The sequence below is a fragment of the Solanum verrucosum genome, unplaced genomic scaffold, assembly GCF_900185275.1.
Source record: "Solanum verrucosum unplaced genomic scaffold, falcon-dt-bn FXZP01000049.1, whole genome shotgun sequence".
In the NCBI taxonomy this organism is placed as follows: Eukaryota; Viridiplantae; Streptophyta; class Magnoliopsida; order Solanales; family Solanaceae; genus Solanum; species Solanum verrucosum.
This window is the reverse complement of record NW_026020221.1, coordinates 11,031,851-11,054,887: the sequence shown is the minus strand read 5'-3', so window position 1 is coordinate 11,054,887 and position 23,037 is coordinate 11,031,851. Positions and strand designations below refer to the sequence as shown.

General features: G+C 33.1%; 1 protein-coding gene across 1 annotated transcript; it reads right to left on the bottom strand.

Moving 5' to 3' along the window:
* Positions 1 to 741: 741 nt before the first annotated feature.
* On the bottom strand, positions 742 to 8,688 carry LOC125831200 (DNA repair protein RAD16-like). The gene is made up of 16 exons (XM_049510385.1): positions 8,607 to 8,688; positions 8,091 to 8,183; positions 6,698 to 7,827; positions 6,395 to 6,517; positions 6,233 to 6,306; positions 5,938 to 5,998; positions 5,690 to 5,836; positions 5,520 to 5,605; positions 5,178 to 5,247; positions 3,678 to 3,803; positions 2,957 to 3,184; positions 2,254 to 2,358; positions 2,009 to 2,161; positions 1,676 to 1,764; positions 1,526 to 1,606; positions 742 to 1,021 (listed from the first exon to the last, which is right to left on the bottom strand). The coding sequence occupies exons 1-16, from the start codon at positions 8,644 to 8,646 to the stop codon at positions 949 to 951; spliced, it is 2,679 nt and encodes an 892-aa protein (XP_049366342.1). The 5' UTR covers positions 8,647 to 8,688; the 3' UTR covers positions 742 to 948.
* Between the last annotated feature and the right edge of the window lie 14,349 nt (positions 8,689 to 23,037).

The following is a 23,037-nucleotide window of genomic DNA, read 5'->3' as shown; positions in this document are numbered from 1 at the left end:
AAACTATAGTTATGGAGCATAATTAAGTTTATTATAGTGGCTATTTGCGAAAATTCCCCTTAAAATTATAGTTTAGTTATACTTTTTACACTCCCAATAGTTTAGATATAAAATTAAAAAGAAAAAAATAGTATATTGTGTTTTTTATACTTGACTAAAAAATGATGTGTTAATTAAAAAAACTTGTGGACAAAAATTTTGAGTCAGACGCGCCTAAGTGTGTATACACACCTTTGGTTCAGTCAGCATTGACATGTGTTCCTCAAATCTCCAATAATTAAGAATGATTTAGCAAGAAAATAACTTTTAAAAATTTCATCATTTCATATCATATATCCCAGGAGCCGATAAGCAGGGCGGAAGAGATTGAAAACAACAAATTGGGCTATACGGGATAGGTTGAAGTCTTCGCGAATTTATGCAGTTCACTCACTCCACCACGGCACCGCTTGCCATCCCAAATCTTGGACAACGACATATATGCATTCTATGTTTACTCGACAAAAAAAGAATAAAAAAATGGAAGTAATATAAGATTGTAAGAGTATGTGAGGTTGTTTTGCCTAAACGTAAATAGTTCAAATATATATATAAGCTCCACGTATAATGAGAATAGTATGTTATACATGGAGATGTAAAACAAAAGATCAAAACAAGACAATTGAGGTGAAAAAATGATAATGGAGTCCTATGTAATAACAAGTTGTATATGATAGTTATAAGACTTAACAATATTATATTTATTTATTTATATATAAAGTAAATGTTGGAACAATAATTGAAAATTCCAACATATGATGATAAAGTTAAGGTTAGTAAAACCAACAGAAGAGGATTGACTTTTCTACTTTGCAAAAACAACAACACTAGGGATAAGATTCAAGCAAGAAACTAAACAAAGATCAAATGATCTTTCTTGCTGAACCAAGTTACAGAACATAATATAATTTAGGTTACAAACAAGAACTTCAAATCTGCCTCTGTTAGTTTCCCCAACGCCTCAGAAGAGCCACCGACCGTCCTGCACAAAACATCAATATTGGACAATCAGCACTTCAGAGAAAGAAGGGAGGAGTGATCAGAGTAAAAGAGGAAAATCGGAAGCCAAGTGTAAAAACGGTATAGGCCAATACTCTGTCCAAATGAGATTTGAAGGGAGAAGCATTTATCGTTGCGACTTCTATGAATGAGAAAGAGCTCTCTCTCCATGTTCCGATTTTTAAGAAAAAAGGGAAAGAAGATAAAAGAGTGTATGACCCTTTTCTAATCCTTAGCTCAACTGTCTTAATGATTATTTGTCAGTTTCTAACAACAATAACTAAGTCTCTGACCATAACACTCCATTTAAAACTCATCTCAGCCCAATATTATATGTTCTTGAGAGCACAAAAAAATCTTGATTCTCTTAATTTATCTTGAAATCATTTCTGAAGAAAACGGATCAAAATTACTCAACAGTTTCAAGTCATCAATTATTCTCTTTGAATACCCATGCAACTAGAACAATGAAGTTGCAGAAACTTACCCTTCAAAAACTAGCTCCTTCTTCTCTTGCAACTTTAAGATCCTCTCCTCGATTGTATTCTCAATCACAAATCTCACAATCCTAGAAATGAGAAAACAACAATAAGCTCCCTTCATTGGTATAGCTGGTTAAAGAAATACAAACACAGACCTGATTGGTTTATACTGCCCTATTCGATGGATTCTATCTTGGGCTTGCCGCTCCACAGCAGGATTCCACCAAGGATCCATCAAGAAAACCTAGTAAAGTGCAAGAGGAGAGCGACACATCAAGGAAAGTAATCTAGGTCATTCAACGAAAAATTACACGTCCCAAAAAGCATTTGTTCTTTAGGTGCACAGCGAAGGAAGTTAAAATATCCCAAACAAAATAAATATTTGAAACCTGAAGAGAAGAAGGAATCCAACAATGGATTCAAACCACTTGGTATTTGACAAGAAATGAAGAATATGCATTGACAGAGAAAGGAAAGAAAAACTTTACTTGTGATGCCACTGTAAGATTGAGGGCAACACCTCCAGCTTTCAAGCTCATAAGGAATATCCTGCAATCTGGATCCTCGGTGAATCTTCTAATTGCAGAATCTCTGGCAGTCATAGACATGGATCCATCTAATTGAACACAACTGACGCCCGACTGCCAAATGCACACAAGACATGTTTTTTGTTATGACTACTGATGGCAACAAGAGGGGTAGGTGTGGAAGGGGATAAGATATCATATCTTACCTTCTGTAGAGAATAGTGTATCAGATCCAAAAATGATGTGAATTGACTGAAGACTATTGCTTTCGCAGAACCATCTCTTTCAATCATGAACCTTATTTCTTCTCTCTAGAACCAATAACACAAGCAGCAATGAGAACGAAGCATAGTGGTTCTTTTTACCATAACAGAGATACCATAAATATTCACAAGAAAAGCATTAGACGAGTTTAAGCCATAATGTCAAATGATATAAATAAGATTGAGACCACAATGAGAACTTATTATTCCTCAATTAGTTTCCAGTAAAAATGGGGGTGGTATTTGATGCAACATTTCCAATGGTAAGCAAACTCAATTAGTTTCTACTCAAAGTGGGGGTGGTATTTGATGCAACATTTCCAATGGTAAGCAAAACTTCAATTAGACCTCATGTATCCCCCATTTTGCTCACAACCAAACTTGACAAGAAATTTATCAATTTTCCTAGGTGCATATCAAGCAAATTCACCAAGATACAACATCTAGAAAGACTGAAACCATTATCCTGAACTTCTGCATGTGTAACATCTTGATCCTATGCCTGGTAAGTTAGATGGTATGGGAGCCTTAGGAAATGATGCATTATTGCGGCCTCTTGCACTCTTTGTGAGAGGAAAATAATAAAATAAAGCAACATATAAAGACGGGATAAGATATATTTATTGATTGAAAAGTAATTGGATACCAAAGCCTCTATTTTTGTGCTTGTCTGGAAATCATCAAGATGAATTCTGTTCAGTATACTTGAGGACCTAAACCCTTTGATCGTGGCTTTAGATTTCTGATCCCCCTTATCATTTGCCGTGAAATCCACTGTAAGTGGTTTAGAACATGAAGGGCATGAAACTTGTCCCACACTTGCAGAAAAATCTATTAGACATGACTTGCAAAAGACATGTGTGCAAGAAGTAACCTGCCATCATCAAGAGAGGTACACATTTTATAAGAGAGTCGGTTCAAACTTCAAACGACAGAATTATGTAAAAGAATTCATAGCATCTTTTCTTAGATTGTCAAGAAATGAGGAACATGAATTTAAATCATGAAGTCCCCAGTTTTATGGAAGTCCTTTTAGGTGTTTAAAGGCATTCCTAAAAGCATTTCTAGTTAAATATTAAGGTCTTCCATATGGTGCTGGAGAAGAATTTTCAGAAGCTCAGGCACTTAAAGAAGGCTTAAGAAGCTATTCTGAATAGCTTTTGACAAGACATCTTAGATGTAAACGCCGAGAAATATGGCCACATTAAGATTTGAAATATCCATCATATAATACATGAAATATTAATGTAGTACAAGTAGGAACTCCGTCAAATTCAACTTTAATGAATTATCAAGTTTCTTGGTGAGCATTTGCTCCTTTCTTTTTTATTTCTTTTCTCAGGGAAGGGGGAAAGGATGCAACTCACAACTGGATCTTCTACTGGATCATGACATAAACCACATGGCTGTTCAACAGAGCCAGCATCATTTGTGCTTTCTCTTCTAGCCAAAGCAGTACTTGAGTATACCACAAGGTAAGGATGATCAACTGCCTGTGGTCAGATCAAAAATAAAATAAAGAAAAATAAAATCCATCAAATATAAGCAATTTTTTCTAAGTTATCACTTTTGAGATAAAATTATGCATAGATCATAGAAAGTCAAATTGTGTGCTTAAGTACAAGAAATTTGAACTATTTATTTCTTTAAGGACCTAAAATTATTAAGGAAGTTCAGATTCAGAAGATGCAAACGGAGAAGGCAAGGTTTGTATACAAGGTCATATACTGGAGAATAACATCCCAAATACGGAAAATCGTAGCCAAGGCACGCTAAAAACAGTGAAATAATCAGAGTAACCACTTGCAATCACAAAGGAGACTAATGAAGTCAAAGTTCGCTCTTGCTCTTGTGTGGCACTTCTTTATTCAAGGAATTAAAGATAAGAAATATAAAATAGGCACTTTAATATGCAGAGTTTCAGGAAAAAAAAACATAACTTTAGATATATGCATTTTTTAACATATTCAAGCTATTTCTTAAGGACCATTCAGCTACACTGGATAATTCGGGATTGTATCCCAAAAAGTTAAATTATTAGCAAGGGGATTGTAGGCCAAATTGGAATCCTTGTCTAACATTTCGCCACACTGGATCACACATCAGGTTGGGTTTCTATAATCCAAACCAACACCGTCCACAATGTCAAATGAGGACAAGGAGTTCAGGATGACACTGGGTTTGCCAGTAGTGGTGATGGTGAACTGCGCTAATAACACTGGTGCAAAGACTCTGTACATTATTTTTAACTTCAGCTTATGTTAGAGACATGGTTATGCCCACTGTCAACAAGGGTAAGCCAGAGCTTACAAAGAAGGTTATGCCTGCTGTTATTGTTCGCAAGCCATGGCATAGAAAGGGCGTTGTTAACATGTACCTTGAATATAATGTTGTGGTGATTATGAGTCCAAAGGGTGAAATGGAAGGGTCTGCAATCACTTCCCCAATTGGGAAAGAGTGCTGATCTTTGACCTAGGATCGCTAGTGTGCTGCCAATGCTACTGTTTAGAAGTACATTTTCCAAGTAATTTGTAATTCATGTTTTGATGGTTTATCTAAGTTTTTGGACATCAAAGGGTTTTGTCTTGGTAAGAATTATTTGCTCCGAGTTTTGCAGTACTAAAAGATTTTCACCCATTAACAACATCAAATATTTCATTTCCATGGTCTCGTTCTTTTACCACAATTTATGTAGAAATATTGATATATTTCTTTATAAAGAAAAGAAAATACATCAGATCCATTTTTGAAGGTTAACAATGAACCTATAGCAGCAACACAGACTGTCATTCACAACTAAAACCAAATACAAGCAGGTACCATTACATTATTCAGAACAGTTCAAATTGAAAGCACGATCCCAATACCTGTCGCAGGCGTGTGAGTAGATCAAAAATGTGAGCATAGTTATTCATCAAAGTACCAGCTTGAATGTATCTGCAACAAAATACATCAGAAAGAAACAGTATAGTGATAAGAAGAAGGTGAAATAGCTAGTATTGAGCACTTTCGACGAAAACGGTGTAAGATATTTCCACGAAGAAGCCAAGGAGTGTCAATATATATATATACCATGAGCTGTCCCATTAAAACAAATTGAATAAGAACTTTACCATGAGTAGCAGATCGAGAGCAACAAAAAAACAAAGATGACTTTCAAACAAGAAAGTGTCTAGTTGCATAAGCAGTGACTAAAATAGATGACATACGTATTAAATTGTGCCTGGCTTTCATTGTACAGTGATGTGTAGTAGTCTTCTTCTTTAACATCCAAAGAATCTTTCCGCAAAGTAACCTGAACACAAAAGTAACTAACAGACTGAGTGGAGAGAAAATGATTATCAACTCGAGCACTGCGTTAATGTGAACCAAAACTTACAATCCTTGGAGGAAGTGCAAGATCAGCAGCCCTTCCCTTTTTAGTACGTCTCAGCAATATGCTTTTCAAAATTTTGTGTTTCAACAAAACCATCGCATCTCTTCCAGTCCCATGATTCCCTTGAGATTGTATGGGTGAGGCAATATACTAGAGACAGAAAACATATCAAACATCTTGATGTCAGCAACATTTTTTTTGTCTGAAATAACAGGAAGCACCAAAATAAGTAAATCAATTTGATAACTTACTCTATTCCACCAGCAAAAGTGCCGAATAGGTTTGTGGGGGCAATGTGGGCACTCGGATGAGCTAAAATAAATACAAGCATAAGAGGGAACAAGCGAGATTTCAAAATGGTGAAAATTAAAAGAGATTCAAGTAAGAAAGATTTCAACCGTCATTGAAGCATTCATGATTCAAAGACAAATTCTCTGGTAAAAATTAACAAATATAACAGAGTAAAAATAAAACAAATCTTGAGAAATATGTTACTCTCTCCAACCAAGTTAAATGCAAAGATCAGAAAGAAACTTTTAAGTCTACCTATAGTCCAGAACTCTGCAATCACAATCTTTGCAGAAGTAGTACGAGTAAGGAACAATTTGCAGGAAACGGACCTGTCCAAAAGTGAGGATGTATTAATTTCAGAGAATGAAGATGCCAATTATGTTAGCCACAAAAGAACATTAATCCCAAGAAACTTACAAGTGAGTACAGCTCTCCTACACGGTTCTGGAGGGGAGTACCACTTAAGGCCCACTTATAAGAAGATTCTAGCGCAAGAATAGCTCTTGTAGTGTTGGAGCGTCTATCTTTTACGTAATGGGCCTATGCCAAAAGTGCAATCAGTTAAAGAACTGCAGATGAAGGGTTAGTTCACACACACACACACACACACACATATATATGAGAGAGAAAGAAAGCTGCAGATGAAGAGTGCACATAAAAGTTTCATGAAATGAGAAATTGAGTATTCAATGTGCTTTAGGACAAAGACAAACTTTTTACCTCATCCAAAATGATACGATTCCATTTCACAGAGTGCAAAATTGACTTCCTCATGGACATATCTTGACCGGCACAGGCTGAATCATCAACAGAACCAGCATCAGTCTCGCTTTTGCGCTTTATTCCCTTCCCACGGCCTCTTTTACCCGTATCAATCTCTGAATCACCTTCAATAGGATTCTTTTTCAGCTTTGACGGTTTTCCTCCAGTCTTGCTCTGCTGCTTTGATTGTTTAGCCGTTTTAACAGCATCTGGTCCACAAAAGTACTTCTGGTGAACAGAAAGCTTTTGTTCATAAAAAGACTTTCCACACCACTGACATTTTTCTTTTGGTGGCATCACATTTTTCCGGTACTCAGCCTCCACTGTGGAATATGTAGTGATGACAAAATCATATTCTGCAAATTTGTCAATATTCTTCACCCTGTTGGCGCCATGATAAACCAAAATTTTGTTGCTTCCTTTAGTGGTGAAGCGGTCAATCTCACTAACCCACTGAATCACAGCAACAACGGGACATATGACTAGGGTTCCTTTCACTGCAGGGAGCTCCTGGGAAGTACAAGGGGCAGGTGAGAGCAAACTGGAACCAGAAATTACTTGCCCTAGTTCGCGTTTAGCAAGCACAAGAGCTATGGCTTGAACAGTCTTCCCCATCCCCATCTCATCAGCAAGAATACCACCTCTAGCAGTAGATTCTTCTTGCTTCAATGCCCAAGCCAACCACTCTTTCTGGTACCTCAGCAAGGGCATGATCAAATCAGATGGTGGCTGAGCAGTTTCAGTTACCAACTCATCCTGACTATTGAAGTCAGGATCATTTGGATAGTTTTCAGCCATCCAACTATCGTTTTCTTCTTCCCAGATTTCCCACAGCAAAGTGGGTCTCTTCTTTTGATTCTTTTCACGGATCTTCTTCCTATCCTCTATCCTCTCTATCAATTGAAGGTAGCCAGCATCTACTTCACCACCCCTTCCTACTTCATTCATTACCCAATCTACATGTTCCTCTTCTTCTCCCTGATCTTCTTTTGTTTCAATCCTCTTTTTGCCCCCATTTCTTTTTGTTCTAATGGAACATAGCACTTCCTCAATTAAATTATCTACTTCATCTGCTTCATCAGCTACATCTGTATATATGATTAAACCAATTAGTACAATCACATAATTAACCTCTTGCATTCACTATTCAACACACATCCATAATTTGTCTGCATGAGTTTTTGCCTAAGGTTAGCCAACAGGCATCATGAATCAGTGAAAAGAAAGTCCCAGCACACTATTAAAATTTCACTGTAGTTGCAATAGTAAAAAAAGATCAAATTGAGGGCATAGTAACTATATCTCATATGCAAATAATATTTGCATGAATAACAAAAGTTATATGGATTACCTTCATCATTGTTTCCAATATAATCAGAATCCGAGGATATAGAAAGAAGGTCATCCTCATCAGAGCTGTCCTGATATTGGCGGCTTTGTTTTCCTAATTTCACAATTCACATCAAGTCCAACCACATCATTTACCTTTATATACAACACATACTTGATATAGATATGTATAACATATACCATCTCAGAGAAATGCTTTATCGCACACACAAAAAAAAATTAAAATTAAAATTTTTAAACAAATTAGGCCTGAATCAAAACAGAAGTTCTTTTAGAAAAAATGACGGAGAAGAAAATCGTTAAGACTCCGACATCGAAAATGGAATGGGCAATTGATCTATAAAAAAATGTAAATTCCTCAGTACAAAACACACCCTAAAAAAATCTCATTTCACTTTTGCAATCAGTAAAATTCAATCAAAATACGCAAAAATTCACATCAAAAGAACAAAAAAAAGTATGATCGCACATGTATGGAGCAGCAGAAAACATAAAAGGAAGGATTTTTCGATCGAACCTTTGGCGGAAGACGATGAAGGACGAGAACGGAGCCTCATTGATTAGGGTTTTGCAGAGAAAAAGGGGAGAAAACACTCAACAGTAGTGTGAACAGTGCGTCTCTTCCCCTGAAGAGAGAGAGAGAGTGTGACAGAAAGAAGAGAGAGAAGCCAGAATGTTGTTGTGTGTTGAGTAAGACATTTCTGCGGCGGGAAAGGTATTTATAAAGGGTTGACCATTTAAGCATTTTAGGATTTTAGCCATCTATAAACTTGACCAACTTTTTAATCTAAATTTGACCAATTTTTAAATCTTAATTTTTGGACTTAAGCTATTTATAAATTTGATTAAGTTTTAAATGTAAATTTATGGATTTCAGTAATTTAAATTTGACCAACTTTAAAATCAAAATTTTAGAATTTTAGCAATTACTAATAAATTTGACTAACTTTTAAATGTAAATATTTGGATTTTAGCAATTCATAAATTTGACTAACTTTTAAATTTAAATTTTCGGATTTTAGCAATTTCTGAATTTGACCAATTTTTAAATAAATTTTTTTCAGATTTTAGCAATTAAATTTGACCAATTTTTAAATCTAAATTTTTGGAGTTCATCAATTTAAATTTGACCAACTTTAAATTTTAGCAATCTAAATTTGACCAAATAATATTTTTATATACCTTTTAAATATTTTAAATTGTTGATTATTGTGATTTATAGTACTTTTTACATAATTTTCAAGTAATATATGTTACTGTCATCATTCCAATTTATATGACACCCAAAATTGCGAGAGTCAATCCTATCTTGTGAAATATGATTCTATTGTGTTTTGTTTTTTTGTTAAAATTTAAATCTAGTTAAGCTCATTTCTAACTTTTCTATTGCATCTAAAAGTTTCGGTGTTGTCTTTTCGAACTGTGCCATAAAATCGTGAAAAAGTTCTAAATGCAATAAGTGTTTCCTTACGCGTAACTGGTTCCAAAGGTATTGTATCATTTTCAACTTCATCATCAATGTTGTTTTTTCCGATGGTATCCACAATTTCTTTTAAGTTGTGGACCTCTAAACATGTAACATTGTTCTAGATGCGATAAGTGATTTTCGAATTGCTCCATAAATTTATTTTTATGGGAATTCAATAAATATGATACATAAATTAGTAAGATGCAATGATTTCAATATAATCAAAATTAATCTTCATTAAATATGAAGATACACTTTAAATTAATATATTTGAGATGAGGTAAAAAATACTATAAATTATAATAATTAACAACTTAAAATATTTAAAAGACATATAAAGTTTGGTTGACTATCAAATTTTGTTTTTGGTGCCTCATAAATTGGGACAAAGAAAGTGACATATACTAAAACCTCACTAAATTAATATAGGTGGGATCATTAAATATTATTATTTTGTAGAGGTATTATTTAATATTAATTTATAGATTAAATAATACCTCTACAAAATAATAATATTTCATGGTCTCACCTATATTAATTTAGTGAAGTTTTAGCGTGTCACTTTCTTTGTCCCAATTTATGGGGCACCAATAACAAAATTTGATAGTCAACCGAACTTCATATGTCTTTAAAATATTTTAAGTTGTTAATTATTATAATTTATAGTATTTTTTATATCATCTCAAATATATAATAAAAAGAAATATCAGACAAATAAATTAAAACAAAGAACATCTATTAATTAGTACCCTCGACTAGAGAAAACGCCACAAATAAGCCTTGAATTATTGAAATAGGTCTAAAATAGTCTCTTGACTTACACTTACCGAATTTAGATGGTGTTTGGATTGACTTAGAAGTTGATCAAATCTACTTTTAAGTCGGTTTTTGACTTCTGGAAGTGTTTGGCAAATATAAAAATAACTTATAAAATAAGTCAAAAAATGACTTAAAATAAGTTAGTTGGCAATGTTAAAAATAACTTAAAATAAGTTAACTATCAAAAATAGTTCTCCCCTACTTTACTTTTTTTTACTTAAAAGTCATTTAGGTTTGACTTTTTTATTTTTGACTTAAAAGTTACTTTTCTTAAGCAAATTCAAACAGACTCTTAGTCCTTTAACTATCCAAAATCTTATCAGGTTTGGTTCCTTAACTATACATTTGTCGATTTTAATCCTTAAAGTATTCAAAAACTTATCAGGGTAGGTGGATCACCTACTAAGACTCTTTAGACCAAATTATTGGGTCAAGTACTCTACCACCTACTTGCATTAGTTATGGCCCAAATTGAGTAGACTAGAGGGATAATTGGCAGCAAGGCCCAACGAGTGTTGAACTCCTCAAAGGCCCAAGTTAAAAGGCCAAGTAGGTGGGTCACTTACTTGACAATATACGGCCCAAAATTGATCAAGAAAGTCGGCCAATGCACCTCCCTTTTAAAGGGATAAAGATCAGATCTTTTGCTTCATTTTTTAACTTGCAAAATTTCAGATTCATTAAGTTTCTCTCTTGGTCTTTCTTGGCTTAACACAGCAGCCCTAAAACACCTTAGGGTTCTTGAATATTGTCCCCCTTTTCAAGTAAAAGTTTGAAGGAGAGTTTAAGTTCTTGAAGTACAAATTTAGAGGATAAATTTTCAGAAACTAAGGTAAGGCTACTGTCCATTTTTGCCTCTCTTAATACAAGTTTGGGGGTGGAGAATTTTGTATATATTTGTCAAGAACTCGTGGATGGTGATGAATCATTGAGTTCAATATTTTCCTATTATGCTGAAGGTTTTTTGGGGATTGATAGTGATTGTCTTATGTATATTGTTGTTGGGAAAACTTGAGTATCTTGGCAAAGGATATATGAAGTTGTATTAATGTATAGAAGAAGGGTGTGGTGATTCACCATTTATGTAAGGGTTGTATGGGACTACTATCCGTCAAGTGTTTAGCTACTATTTTACGAGGCCCTTAATGTGATTAGTTTCTAACATTAGTTTAATCATGAATTATATTGTAGATTAACACCCCAAAGAGGGGCTGAATCGTGATAGTTGTATTGGTAAAAAAGTAAGGTATGTAAGGTTATTCGATTCCATATTCATTGGAATGAAATCTGATATTTGTGATTAATGTCAATGAGGTGAATTTCCTAAGCTCTATTCCTAGTAAAGGAAACATCGTGACAGTGTACGATCTCTAATATAGCTAATAATATTTTTCCCTCTCCCTAGTGCATCGAACTACTTCATTATATGTTTATTACTCCACTATTGTGTAATTATCCTCATATGGGCTAGTATAGGAGTGTTTGCAACAAGTCTAGTGAATTCTCCTCTTAGTTAATTGAAGTCAATTATGTCATTTAAGCTCATAACAAATCCATTGATGTTACGTAGCTCCTTATGTCATTGTTACTGCCTTGAAGTTATTATTCTCATATCTTCTACTACTGGTCCGTAGTTCCAAATCTCAAAAATGGCTATGACCACCAAAATAACAATCTCAAAGATTAAAGAAACTAAGTGAAGCAATCTGTATATTTATGGGTGGCAGCCCACGGGCAAATGCCTAGCATGGGTTGATCCCAATTGGTATAGAAGGGTGTCAGCTCTGGGCGAAAGCCTAGCATGGGCCGATCCCAATTTGTGTAATTATGAGGACATCATTTCAGGGGTTAAAATGTCTAGCATAGGTCATCTTCTTCTACCACTGATCAGTTGGTCATTTGTATCATATGCCTTATAAAGATTATAACGTACATAAAAGTAAAGAAAAGAATGTAGCATACACGATTCCACAAGTATAAGCAAATGTACTTTCTAATCCTTATCTATTTGTAGTTGGTTTCACTTGAGCTCTCATTTTACATATGGTTGTATTATGCCTTACATATTCAGTATAGTCTTTCATACTGACGTCCCTTATTTGGGATGCTGCATTTCATGTTGCAAGTACAAGTACTCAACTAGTAGATTTCCCTAATAAAAGCACATGACACTCAATGGTTGTTGGTGAGCTCCAGGTTGATTCGGGGCTTTGCCGAGTCTTTACTATGCGTATTTGATAGTTTTACAGTCATGAATTCTAGTAGAGGCTTTGTAGACATTGTAAAGCTATTATTTGTATTCATAGTTTTACTTGTCACATGTATTAGTTCAGCTAGTCGACATGTGTTGTATATGTAGCTTCTCATTAGTAAATCTATCTGCATAGTAGTTCACTTTCTCATCATAGATCACTTGTAAAACATGTGTTCATATGGTACTTGTCCGCTTCAACTAGGGTTGGGGTGTGGCAGTTTTATTTTAATTCTAAAAAAAAGAGTAAGTTAGATTTTGAATTGATAAGAGTGGGTCTATAAGTTTTTAATGAAGGGACCTACTATTTTGAATTTAAAATAAAAATTTAAGAGAAAAAAAAGGAGTAAAAAAATAATTAAAAAAAGTAGCCCATTTGGAATCAAACTCGGGACATAAGACATCAAATGTGGCACCTCTGCCACCTGAGCTAGGAGCATTCTGATGATATAAGGGGTGTCCTTTTTAATTATTTTACCTTTTTTAGTTTTTTTAGTTTTTTTTAGATAGGTATATTCCGTATTTTTTTTTATGAAGTCGTGTCCCGTGACACACCTTACCTAAGCATAAATCCACCCCTAGTGGTAAGCGTATACTTAAGGAACCAAACCTGATAAACTTTTTGGATAATTAAAGGACTAAATTCGATAAGTGTATAGTTAAAGGACTATTTTGGACCTACTTCAATAGTTGAGAAAATGGCCAAATGACCCCCAGCCTACTAGCGGATTTTCAACTACACACTTGTACTTCACGGGGGTCTTATTCCCCCCCCCCCCCCCCAAACTATTTTAAAGTGAAATTATTTCCTCCCTGAAATGTCATTACCAGGCATGTGTATTGTGGTGAAATACACGCACTTGACACGTGTATTTTACCATTTAATAATTAAAAAAACAAATAAAGTTCTCCTCCTTCCTCTTCCTTTCTTCCCCAATCATTTCTTCAACCCTAACTATAATAAGCACCAATTTTTTACCTTAATAAATTTCTATATCTCTAACAATTTATAAAAACGAAAATTCAAGTCACTTTTTCACCTACTCTGAATCACTAGAGCCTAGAAGATAGCGGTCCTAATCAAATCTTTCATTCAACCAATTCAACTAATTTTCTAGATTTTTTTACATTTCGTTCGATTTTATTCCTTAGACAATTTTAGATACACATTAAATGGGTCATAAACATTCGAGATTAGATTTAGCCCCTGAAGATTCCGTCGACAACTCAAAATCATCACGGATGAGAAGACCAATTTGAGACTAATTTGTGACACCAATTTGAGAAACCTCTCTCTCTCTTTCCCATTCTTTATTCTTTCTCCCTCTAAAACTTTCATGATTAATTTATGATTTGAGTTTTTGATTTTGATTCTTCATGGGGTTTAGGAGAACATGTAGGATCGTTCTTTAAAAATGTAGAAGAAATTATTTTGTTTTAATTTCTTATAGTAAGTTTGAATATATTTTTTAAAATATACAATTACTTCACTTTGATTTTTTTACTCTTGAGTCTATGACTTTTAAAAAAATTAATTAATGGGTATGTTTTTTTTAAAAAATTAATTTAATTTGTTAGATATGTTCTAAATAAGTCTATTGAAAAATTATTTATTCATAAAATGCATTAGTTGTTGATAATTTTTATACCAAACATCCATTGAAAAAGCTTCCACAATGATAATGGTGAAAAATGTATAGTTGTATAGATAAATAAGAAGAAAGAAAGAGAAAGAAAAAAGAAAATCAGAGAAAAGAATGGAAATTAAAAAAAATAGGCAACCCACTCTCTTAAAGAGAGTGAAATACACAATTTATTCCAACTCATCACTTAAGGGGTTATCCAACTCAGCACTTAAGGGGTTATTTATTCTATTTTAAAGTAGTTCAAGGGGGTTAATAGGTCTCCCGCGAAGTATAAGTGTGTATTTAGAAATCCGATAATAAACTGGGGAGTCATTTGACCATTTTCTCCCAATAGTTCAAGGAGCATTTACGGCACTTGCTACCCTCAACTAGAAGCAAAACACATTGACCAAGAGGTGTCTCCACTATTATATAGTAGTAATTTAAATATATAATAGACTAAATAAAATAAAACAAATAAATTAAATTATCAAAAATACGAAAATTCCATAAATACGGGTAGAAGTAGGCATGACAAAAATAATGCATTTTGAGCTCTTCTCTATATTAGTAATTATCCCATGTGACAGACATAAAATTATTATAAAAAATATATCTATTAATTGTGACAAAAACATGATTAAATTGATATACTTGTTATTCGTCTTGTATTTCCAAGATACTTAGAACAAAACTTTGAAGAACTTGGTAAGACACAATAAAGTTTAAGAACATTTTCACAACTAGAAAATTAAAACTAGTAGAGAAACTAGAATCAGAAATAGATTAGAAAAAATATATGAAATATTTTTTCTTAAAGAAGAATTGTTGTCAATCTGTGTTTAAAGAATCTTACTAATTCCAACAAACTTTGCAGAAACACGAAGTTACCAAAGTTTAATGAACCAGTGAAGAACAGAAGAACATAAATTAATTCACAAATCTAAAATCTGTAACACATACCAGAATCTGGAAAAATAGAAAGAAGATCAAGCCCATTGAATGCACAGTGTCCCCTTAAGGAAATTATTCCCCTCTAGTATCCGATGTTTGATTTGGAATATGTCCTCCCAGGATAGAATGATCTCAATCACCAGTGTATTAATACCCAAAACACTGGTGTTAGCGAGCCACTCAACGGCAGTAAAGTACACTTAGAATACTAGATTTAGTAGTAGAAGAAGTCCAGAAAAAATTCTATTTTTAAAATAAGAGGAAATTCCTCAATTTATAAAAAAACAAAGAGTAGTGTGAAAAGGTTCTTATTGTGCCTTACCGGAAAAGTCACAAACCTTTGGAAAAGTCACAATCTTTTGAAAAGGTCACCACCTTTTATAAAAGTCACAACTTTTCATAAAAGTCACAACTTTTTCATAAAAATCGCAACTTTTCATAAAAGTCACAACTCTTCATAAAAGTCGCAACTCTTCATCAAAGTCACAACTCTTCATAAAAGTCGCAACTCTTCATTTTTCATTCACACCTTTTAAAACCCAACAATCCCCCGCATGAATGGGGGAATGACTCCAAGACAAAGAAACGGACAAATATGTGTACTTACAAGCAAGAATTAATTGCATCTGGATAAGTAGGTTTCCCCTTGGACTTTCCGTAGTGAACATATGTCGGATATACTCGGTTAATCGGTAGATGCGATATCTTTGAACCGTCGAGCTTTGGTGTATACCTAGACAACCATATGTCACACATTAACCCTTTATCGTTTATGGTTCTTACGATTGTGTTCGTTTCAGCCATGAACACCTGCTAGTTTCATGAGTGTATAGAGAATAGGTTTTTGACAATAATTCTCTTTGAAGCGGCTTACACTTCACACCCACATAGGTGATTTCTAACCGTGTTATCGCGTAGATACACTATTTGGTCAAATATGCCAAACTTAGCAAATCATTAAAAACATTAAGCTTTAGTAACTCATTAACAAGCCTTAATGTTGTATCCTTGTTCCTGAGCATTGTCTTCATCATGAGAATATATGGATTGAGTTTGTTGACAATACCGAACCGTCAGTCACAACTTTGTTTTTCTCCTTGAATCTAACTCTTGGGATCTCCAGTCTGCTAGATAGAGTTACCGCCATGATGACTTGTCCTAAGCCGTAAACCCATTCCCTTAGATGATCTTTAAACTTTCTCTCTAGTTAGGCCTTTTTGTAAGTGGATCCGACACATTATCCTTTGACTTTACATAGTCAATTCTGATAATTTCACTAGAGAGTAGTTTTCTAACGGTATCTTGTCTATGTCCTATATGACTAGACTTTTCGTTATACATCATTCTCCATGCCCTACCTATTGCATCTTGACTATCAAAGTGTATGCATACTGATGCCAAAGGTTTGGGCCAAAAAGAATATCTATCAAGAAATTCCGGAGTCTTTCAATTTATTCACTGACCTTATCTAGAGCACCTAGCTCAGAGATCATTGTAGAGCTAGCGATACATGTCTTGGAATATTTCCAAGAGACTGCTCCTCTACCAAGAGTAAATAGATATCCACTCGTGGATTTCACTTCATTTGTCCGGTGATTCAATTCGCATCACTATATCCTTTCAATACTGTTGGATATTGTTATAATGCAAGACATAGGTTTAAGTATTTCTTAAATACTCCAAAACTCTTTTCATTGTCATATAATAAGTTCGATTGGGATCACTTGTGAACCGACTCAGTTCGTTAATAGCAAATGATATATCTGATCGCGCACACTTTGTGATATACATCATACTTCCCAATACTCTAGCACAATCCAATTGTGAGTCACTTTTGCCTTCACTCTTTTGAAATGCAAAGCTCACATTTCTTGGAGACTTGACAATATTGAAATCCAAATATTTGAACTAGTCAAGTACCGTTTCAATGCAATGAGACCGCGAATATGCTAAACATTATGGAGTTCTAAGGATTCTTATACCTAAGATCGCATCAGCAACTCCAAGATTTTTCATTCCAAACTTGCTTTCTAGCATATGTTTAGTAGCATTTATGTCATTAGTGTCTCTATTAATGATCAACATATCACCAATTATACAAACAAATAATGACCTAGTGATTTTAATGTAAACACATTTATCACTTCCATCATTCTTAAATCCATTTACCAACATAGTTTGGTCAAATATCTTATGTCATTGTTTGGGCGCTTGTTTTAGTCCATAAAATAACTTAACAAGTTCGCACACTTTCTTTTCTTTACCAGGAACCACAAAACCCTCGGGTTGTTCCATGTAAATTTCTTCCTCCAATTCTCCATTTAAGAGAGTTGTTTTCACATTCATTTGATGAATTTGGAGGTCATATACCACAACTAACACAATTAACATCCAAATGAATGTAATTCTAGTTACTGGCGAGTATGTGTCAAAAAGATTAAGACCTTGTTTTTGTCTTGTTTTATATCTGTCAACAATTCTATCAACTTTCATTTTCCTTTTGAGGATTCACTTTGAACCCAAAAGTTTATTTCCTGGGGGAAGATCAACTAACTTCCAATAGGATTGCTCAAGATTGAATCAATCTCACTATTAACACCATTTGTCCAAAAGGATGAGTCTACAGAAGACACAAGAAATGTTACAAAATCATATTCGAAGAAAGTAGATGTCCTTTGACATTTACTACACCTCAGGATCTCTTTATTAAGTACATTCTCCTTTTGTTCTTTCCAAGGTCGTTTAGACCTTTCACTAGACTACTCAAGTCTATTATTACAGTCCACTGTCTTAGGTCCTATTTTAATCCTTTTAGGAATAGAAACTTGGACTTTGGCTAGACACCCCCCCCCCCCACACTTTGAAATATTTCAAGTTGGATTTCCTTCATTTCCATTTCTCATATGGAATAGATTGTGTCCTGGAAAAACAAAATTTTCCATTGCTTTCTTTATGAAAAGGCAAAACTTTTTGTTGTTCCCTTTTGCATTAAGGATAGTTCCTCCACACAAGTTTTGTGGTAAACCAAAACTTTTAAGTAATGCATTGATCATTTCCTTCAAAGTTCAGTTTTTTTTTCCCATTAGATTGAGGTGAATAGGGCAGCAGTTTGGTGGATAATTCCACTTTTCAAACATATTTCTGCAAAATGAGATTTATACTTTCCATCCCTATTACTTCTTATCTTTTTCCCAACTGATTTTCAACTTCAATATTATATTGTCTAGACGTTCTATTGCTTCATCCTTATCATTCAGCAAATAGACATAGTCATTTCTAATGCAATTGTCAATGAAAGTTACGAAATACTTTTTTCCACCATGATATGGTGTTGACTTCATATCACAAATGTCAGTGTAAATCAATTCTAAGGGATTAGAATTCCTTTCAACAGATTTATAAGAATGCTCAGCATACTTAGATTTCACACAAACTTGTCATTTTTTTTACAAACTTGACATTTTTTATTTATTGCACTCAAAGTTAGACAAAACTTCTAAGTTGATCAGTTTTCCTTACAAGGTTTTGTAATTGACATGTCACAAGTGTTCATGTCACAAACAATTTGACTCAAGCAAGTAAGAACAAATAAAAAAAAAATTGAGTTTGAAAAACTCTCCGCGAGGTAGCTTTTTCTCACAAATATTTGTTCCTATTTCTTACAATTTTGTATGACACAGACATTGTTTAGAGTCATCACCTTGTCAAATGTCCTTTTCAACAAGACTTTTCCATAACTTTCAATTTGATTGTTATAGAACTACCCATGAACAAAGTTTCATCAGGTCCAATAAAGGCAATATAGTCCAAATGTTTCTTTTACAAAACATAACGAATAACTATTCACCAATATTCATGTCTATGCAAATACTTTTATTATAATAGACATATATTTTCATGAAAAATCACAACATTTTAAGTGACACTTTTTTATAAAAGAACACAATTATTTTGAACAAGTATATATATAATTTGGTAGTTTCATACTAGTCACATCATATACTAGTAATAGAGAAATTCAACAACCACAATACCGAATATACTCTAAGAATTTTGTGGGTCTAACATAATACAAAAGTATTGTTGAATTTCATATCTTTTGCTCCAAAATTAAATTAGACACCAAGTCTAATTTTATCTTTATCATAAGCAAAGAACCCCCACATTTTAAATGTGATCTCAAAAATATTTTTCAAGTATTTGAAAATAGTTTTTCCACATATTTTCCCAAACTATCAAAATGTCATTGGCAGTATGAAACCTCTTTTGAAAATATTATTCTACAAAAGAATTATATTGCTTCAATTCTCTTTGACAATCTTTATATAGTGTCAAAGTTCATTCCATAGAGGCACAAAATCGCAAACTCTAAGTCACTGGTATTTTTCCCTCTATGACAAATAGACATACCACTTCGTATTTAGAATACTAACAATAAAGACAAAAAATTTTTGTACAAGTTGTTTCTATATAACAGTGAAGTTTATAGAAAGTCAAAAGTACAACATTGACTTATTATGTGAAGTTTTCATATTTTTCAAACCAATTGCATAGTCTGATTTATCCAGAGTAGAAACTACAAAAGTTTTTAGTCTACAAAACTCAGACACAATCAAATTTCACATGGAGTACGAAACTACAAAAGTTTTTTTCGTCTCCAAGCAGAATTAAACATATTCTTTATCACATAGAAATGTTTTTATTTTCAATAGCCTTCCAACTATAACATTTTGACATACTATTTTATTAAAAAAAAATATGCATCTCTCATTTTGCAAACTAAAGAATTTTAAAGGCAACACTATTTGCCAAGCAAAATTCATTCCACAACAAATGGTTTGCAGATCTTTTTCCAAAGATACACATGATAAAAAAAAAATCAAAATTGTTAACTCTTAGAAACTATTTTCCTTCTTAGATAAATAATAAGAAGGTTACCTGCTGTAATCTTTAATCGGAATTGCACCAATTTTTTTCTGTACACTCTCACTTCGACCTTGCTAAACAAAGCACCGAATTCTAGAGAAGTAATGCATTAATATTCTACTTCCATGATATGTTTCTCTCAATCAGTAGAATACAAGAAATACCAACAGTATATTAATTTCCTTAAGATTGTTATTAGTCTTGTATTTCCAAGATACTTAGAACAAAACTTTGAAGAACTTGGTAAGACACAATAAAGTTTAAGATCATTTTCACAACTAGAAAATTAAAACTAGTAGAGAAACTAGAATCAGAAATAGATTAGAAAAAATATACGAAATATTTTTTCTTAAAGAAGAATTGTTGTCAATCTGTGTTTAAAGAATCTTACTAATTCCAACAAACTTTGCAGAAACACGAAGTTACCAAAGTTTAATGAACCAGTGAAGAACAGAAGAACATAAATTAATTCACAAATCTAAAATCTATAACACATACCAGAATTTGGAAAAACAGAAAGAAGATCAAGCCCATTGAATGCACAGTGTCCCCTTAAGGAAATTATTCCCCTCTAGTATCCGAGGTTTGATTTGGAATATGTCCTCCCAGGATAGAATGATCTCAATCACCAGTGTATTAATACCCAAAACACTAGTGTCAGCGAGCCACTCAACGGCAGTAAAGTACACTTAGAATACTAGATTTAGTAGTAGAAGAAGTCCAGAAAAAATTCTATTTTTAAAATGAGAGGAAATTCCTCAATTTATAGAAAACGAAGGGTAGTGTGAAAAGGTTCTTATTGTGTCTTACCGGAAATGTCACAAACCTTTGGAAAAGTCACAATCTTTCGAAAAGGTCACCACCTTTCATAAAAGTCACAACTTTTCATAAAAGTCGCAACTTTTTCATAAAAGTCGCAACTTTTCATAAAAGTCACAACTCTTCATAAAAGTCACAACTTTTCATCAAAGTCACAACTCTTCATAAAAGTCGCAACTCTTCATTTTTCATTCACACCTTTTAAAACCCAACAATACTTACATTATACTATTTGATGTTTATTTTAAAATGAAAATTAATCACAATCAAGCAAGGATGACATGTCTTTTTGCTATTGACAAAGGATGATAAAGGCATGAATTTGGGCAATCTAACTTGAAGGGGTGTAATAAAAGCATTTTATTTTTAACTATAGAATTTTTTGGATTTGAGCAATCTAAATTCGACCGTTTAGAGTTCTTAAGCATGAAGCAAGCAAAAAAGGCTAAGGATGATATATTTGTTGTGGTTAGATAAAGGATATTAAGAGTGCTTTTGGTATGGGGGAAAATATATTTCAAATTTTTTATTTTTATTTTTTCATGTTTGGTTGGATAAAAAAATTTGAAAGTATTTTCTGTAGAAGAATTGTTCCTCAGGAAAAATGATTTCCTTAATGAAAGTAGCGAAAATAAGTTCTATAAATGACATTATAACGTTTTTCTTATCCACTCACCCATCCAACTCCCTCAACCCCTACCCTTTGACCATCCCAATCCCGAGGTCATATACAACACCCTCCCTATTTTTAAGGGTCATTTGGTGTGAAGCATAATACCAAATTGTCATGAAATTAAATTATAGTGTCACTTTATTTGTTGTTTGGTTGACAAGTCCAAAATAACTTAACTAGAGATTAATAATTAGTATCGGGATAAATTATCCCTTCCTTGGGTGGTATAGTAATCACAAAATAACTTATCCGAGAAAAAAATTGGTAAAATGACAAACATATACCAAATCTTACTCAATTGTTACATTTCATTCCCCTTCAAAGAACCGTGTCATCAAGGTTCATAATTTTGGGGATAAGACATAAGTACCTCCCTAGACTATGACTGAAATCTCAGAGACACACCTAAACTTAACTAAGGTCCTATTGCCCCCTTGAACTCATTTTTTTCGTATTATTGTGTACCTTTTGTGCTGATGTGGCACCTTCAATTATCCAAGTTGGTTGTGTTTATACACACTCGCATGCCACGTGTGTAATTTTTTTTTAAAATTTTTTAATTAAAAAGTAATTTTATTTTAAAGTTTAATTTATTTTTTAAAAAATATTCTTTTTTTTTTTTTTACCTTCATTCATTGTTTTTTCTCTTTTATTTTTCTATTAATATTATTTTATTTGTCTTTCGTTTTGATTTGATTCCAAATTTCTTGTATTTAAAATAAGTTAATGTTGAATGGATATCAAAATAAGTGAAGAAAATCAAATAAAAGATTAAAAAATTATAATGTTAAAATTAAAGGACACTTTTATTTTATTTTTAAAAAAAATACACATACTTTTTAAAAAATAATTAAAAGTGAAAAGATGATAAAATATATATTTTTTAAATTAAAGTGAAAAGAAATTAAAATAAATATTTTACAAAGAAAGAAATAAGAATAATTAAATATATATAATTTTTAATATCAATAAATATGTGTACTAACTAATTATAAAGTTACCAATCAAAAAATGATATGTGTTCAATTTGTGCATTCATCACTTCCTTTCAAGAGAGTGTGAACACTCTCTATGCTATGTTAGCGCTTGTGGTGTATTTATTCCATTTTAAATTAGTTTAGGAGGGTAATAGGACCCTAGTTAAGTTTATGTGTGGTTTTGGGATTTCGGTCATAGGCTAAGAGGGTACTTATGTCTTATCCCTAGGTTTGGAGTTGGCTTAACCCATCGGTGGCCCCCTAAAGTTGGCATGATATTTTACTTAAACACCTTAACTGGACGATGTTCATTTTAGACACCTCATGTAGGATCTCGTTGTGTCATTTTGACACCTTTTTTAGTATCAGCAATAATACATAAGGGGTATGTATTACACTCGCTAATGACGTGTAGAGTGATGAATTAAATAATGAC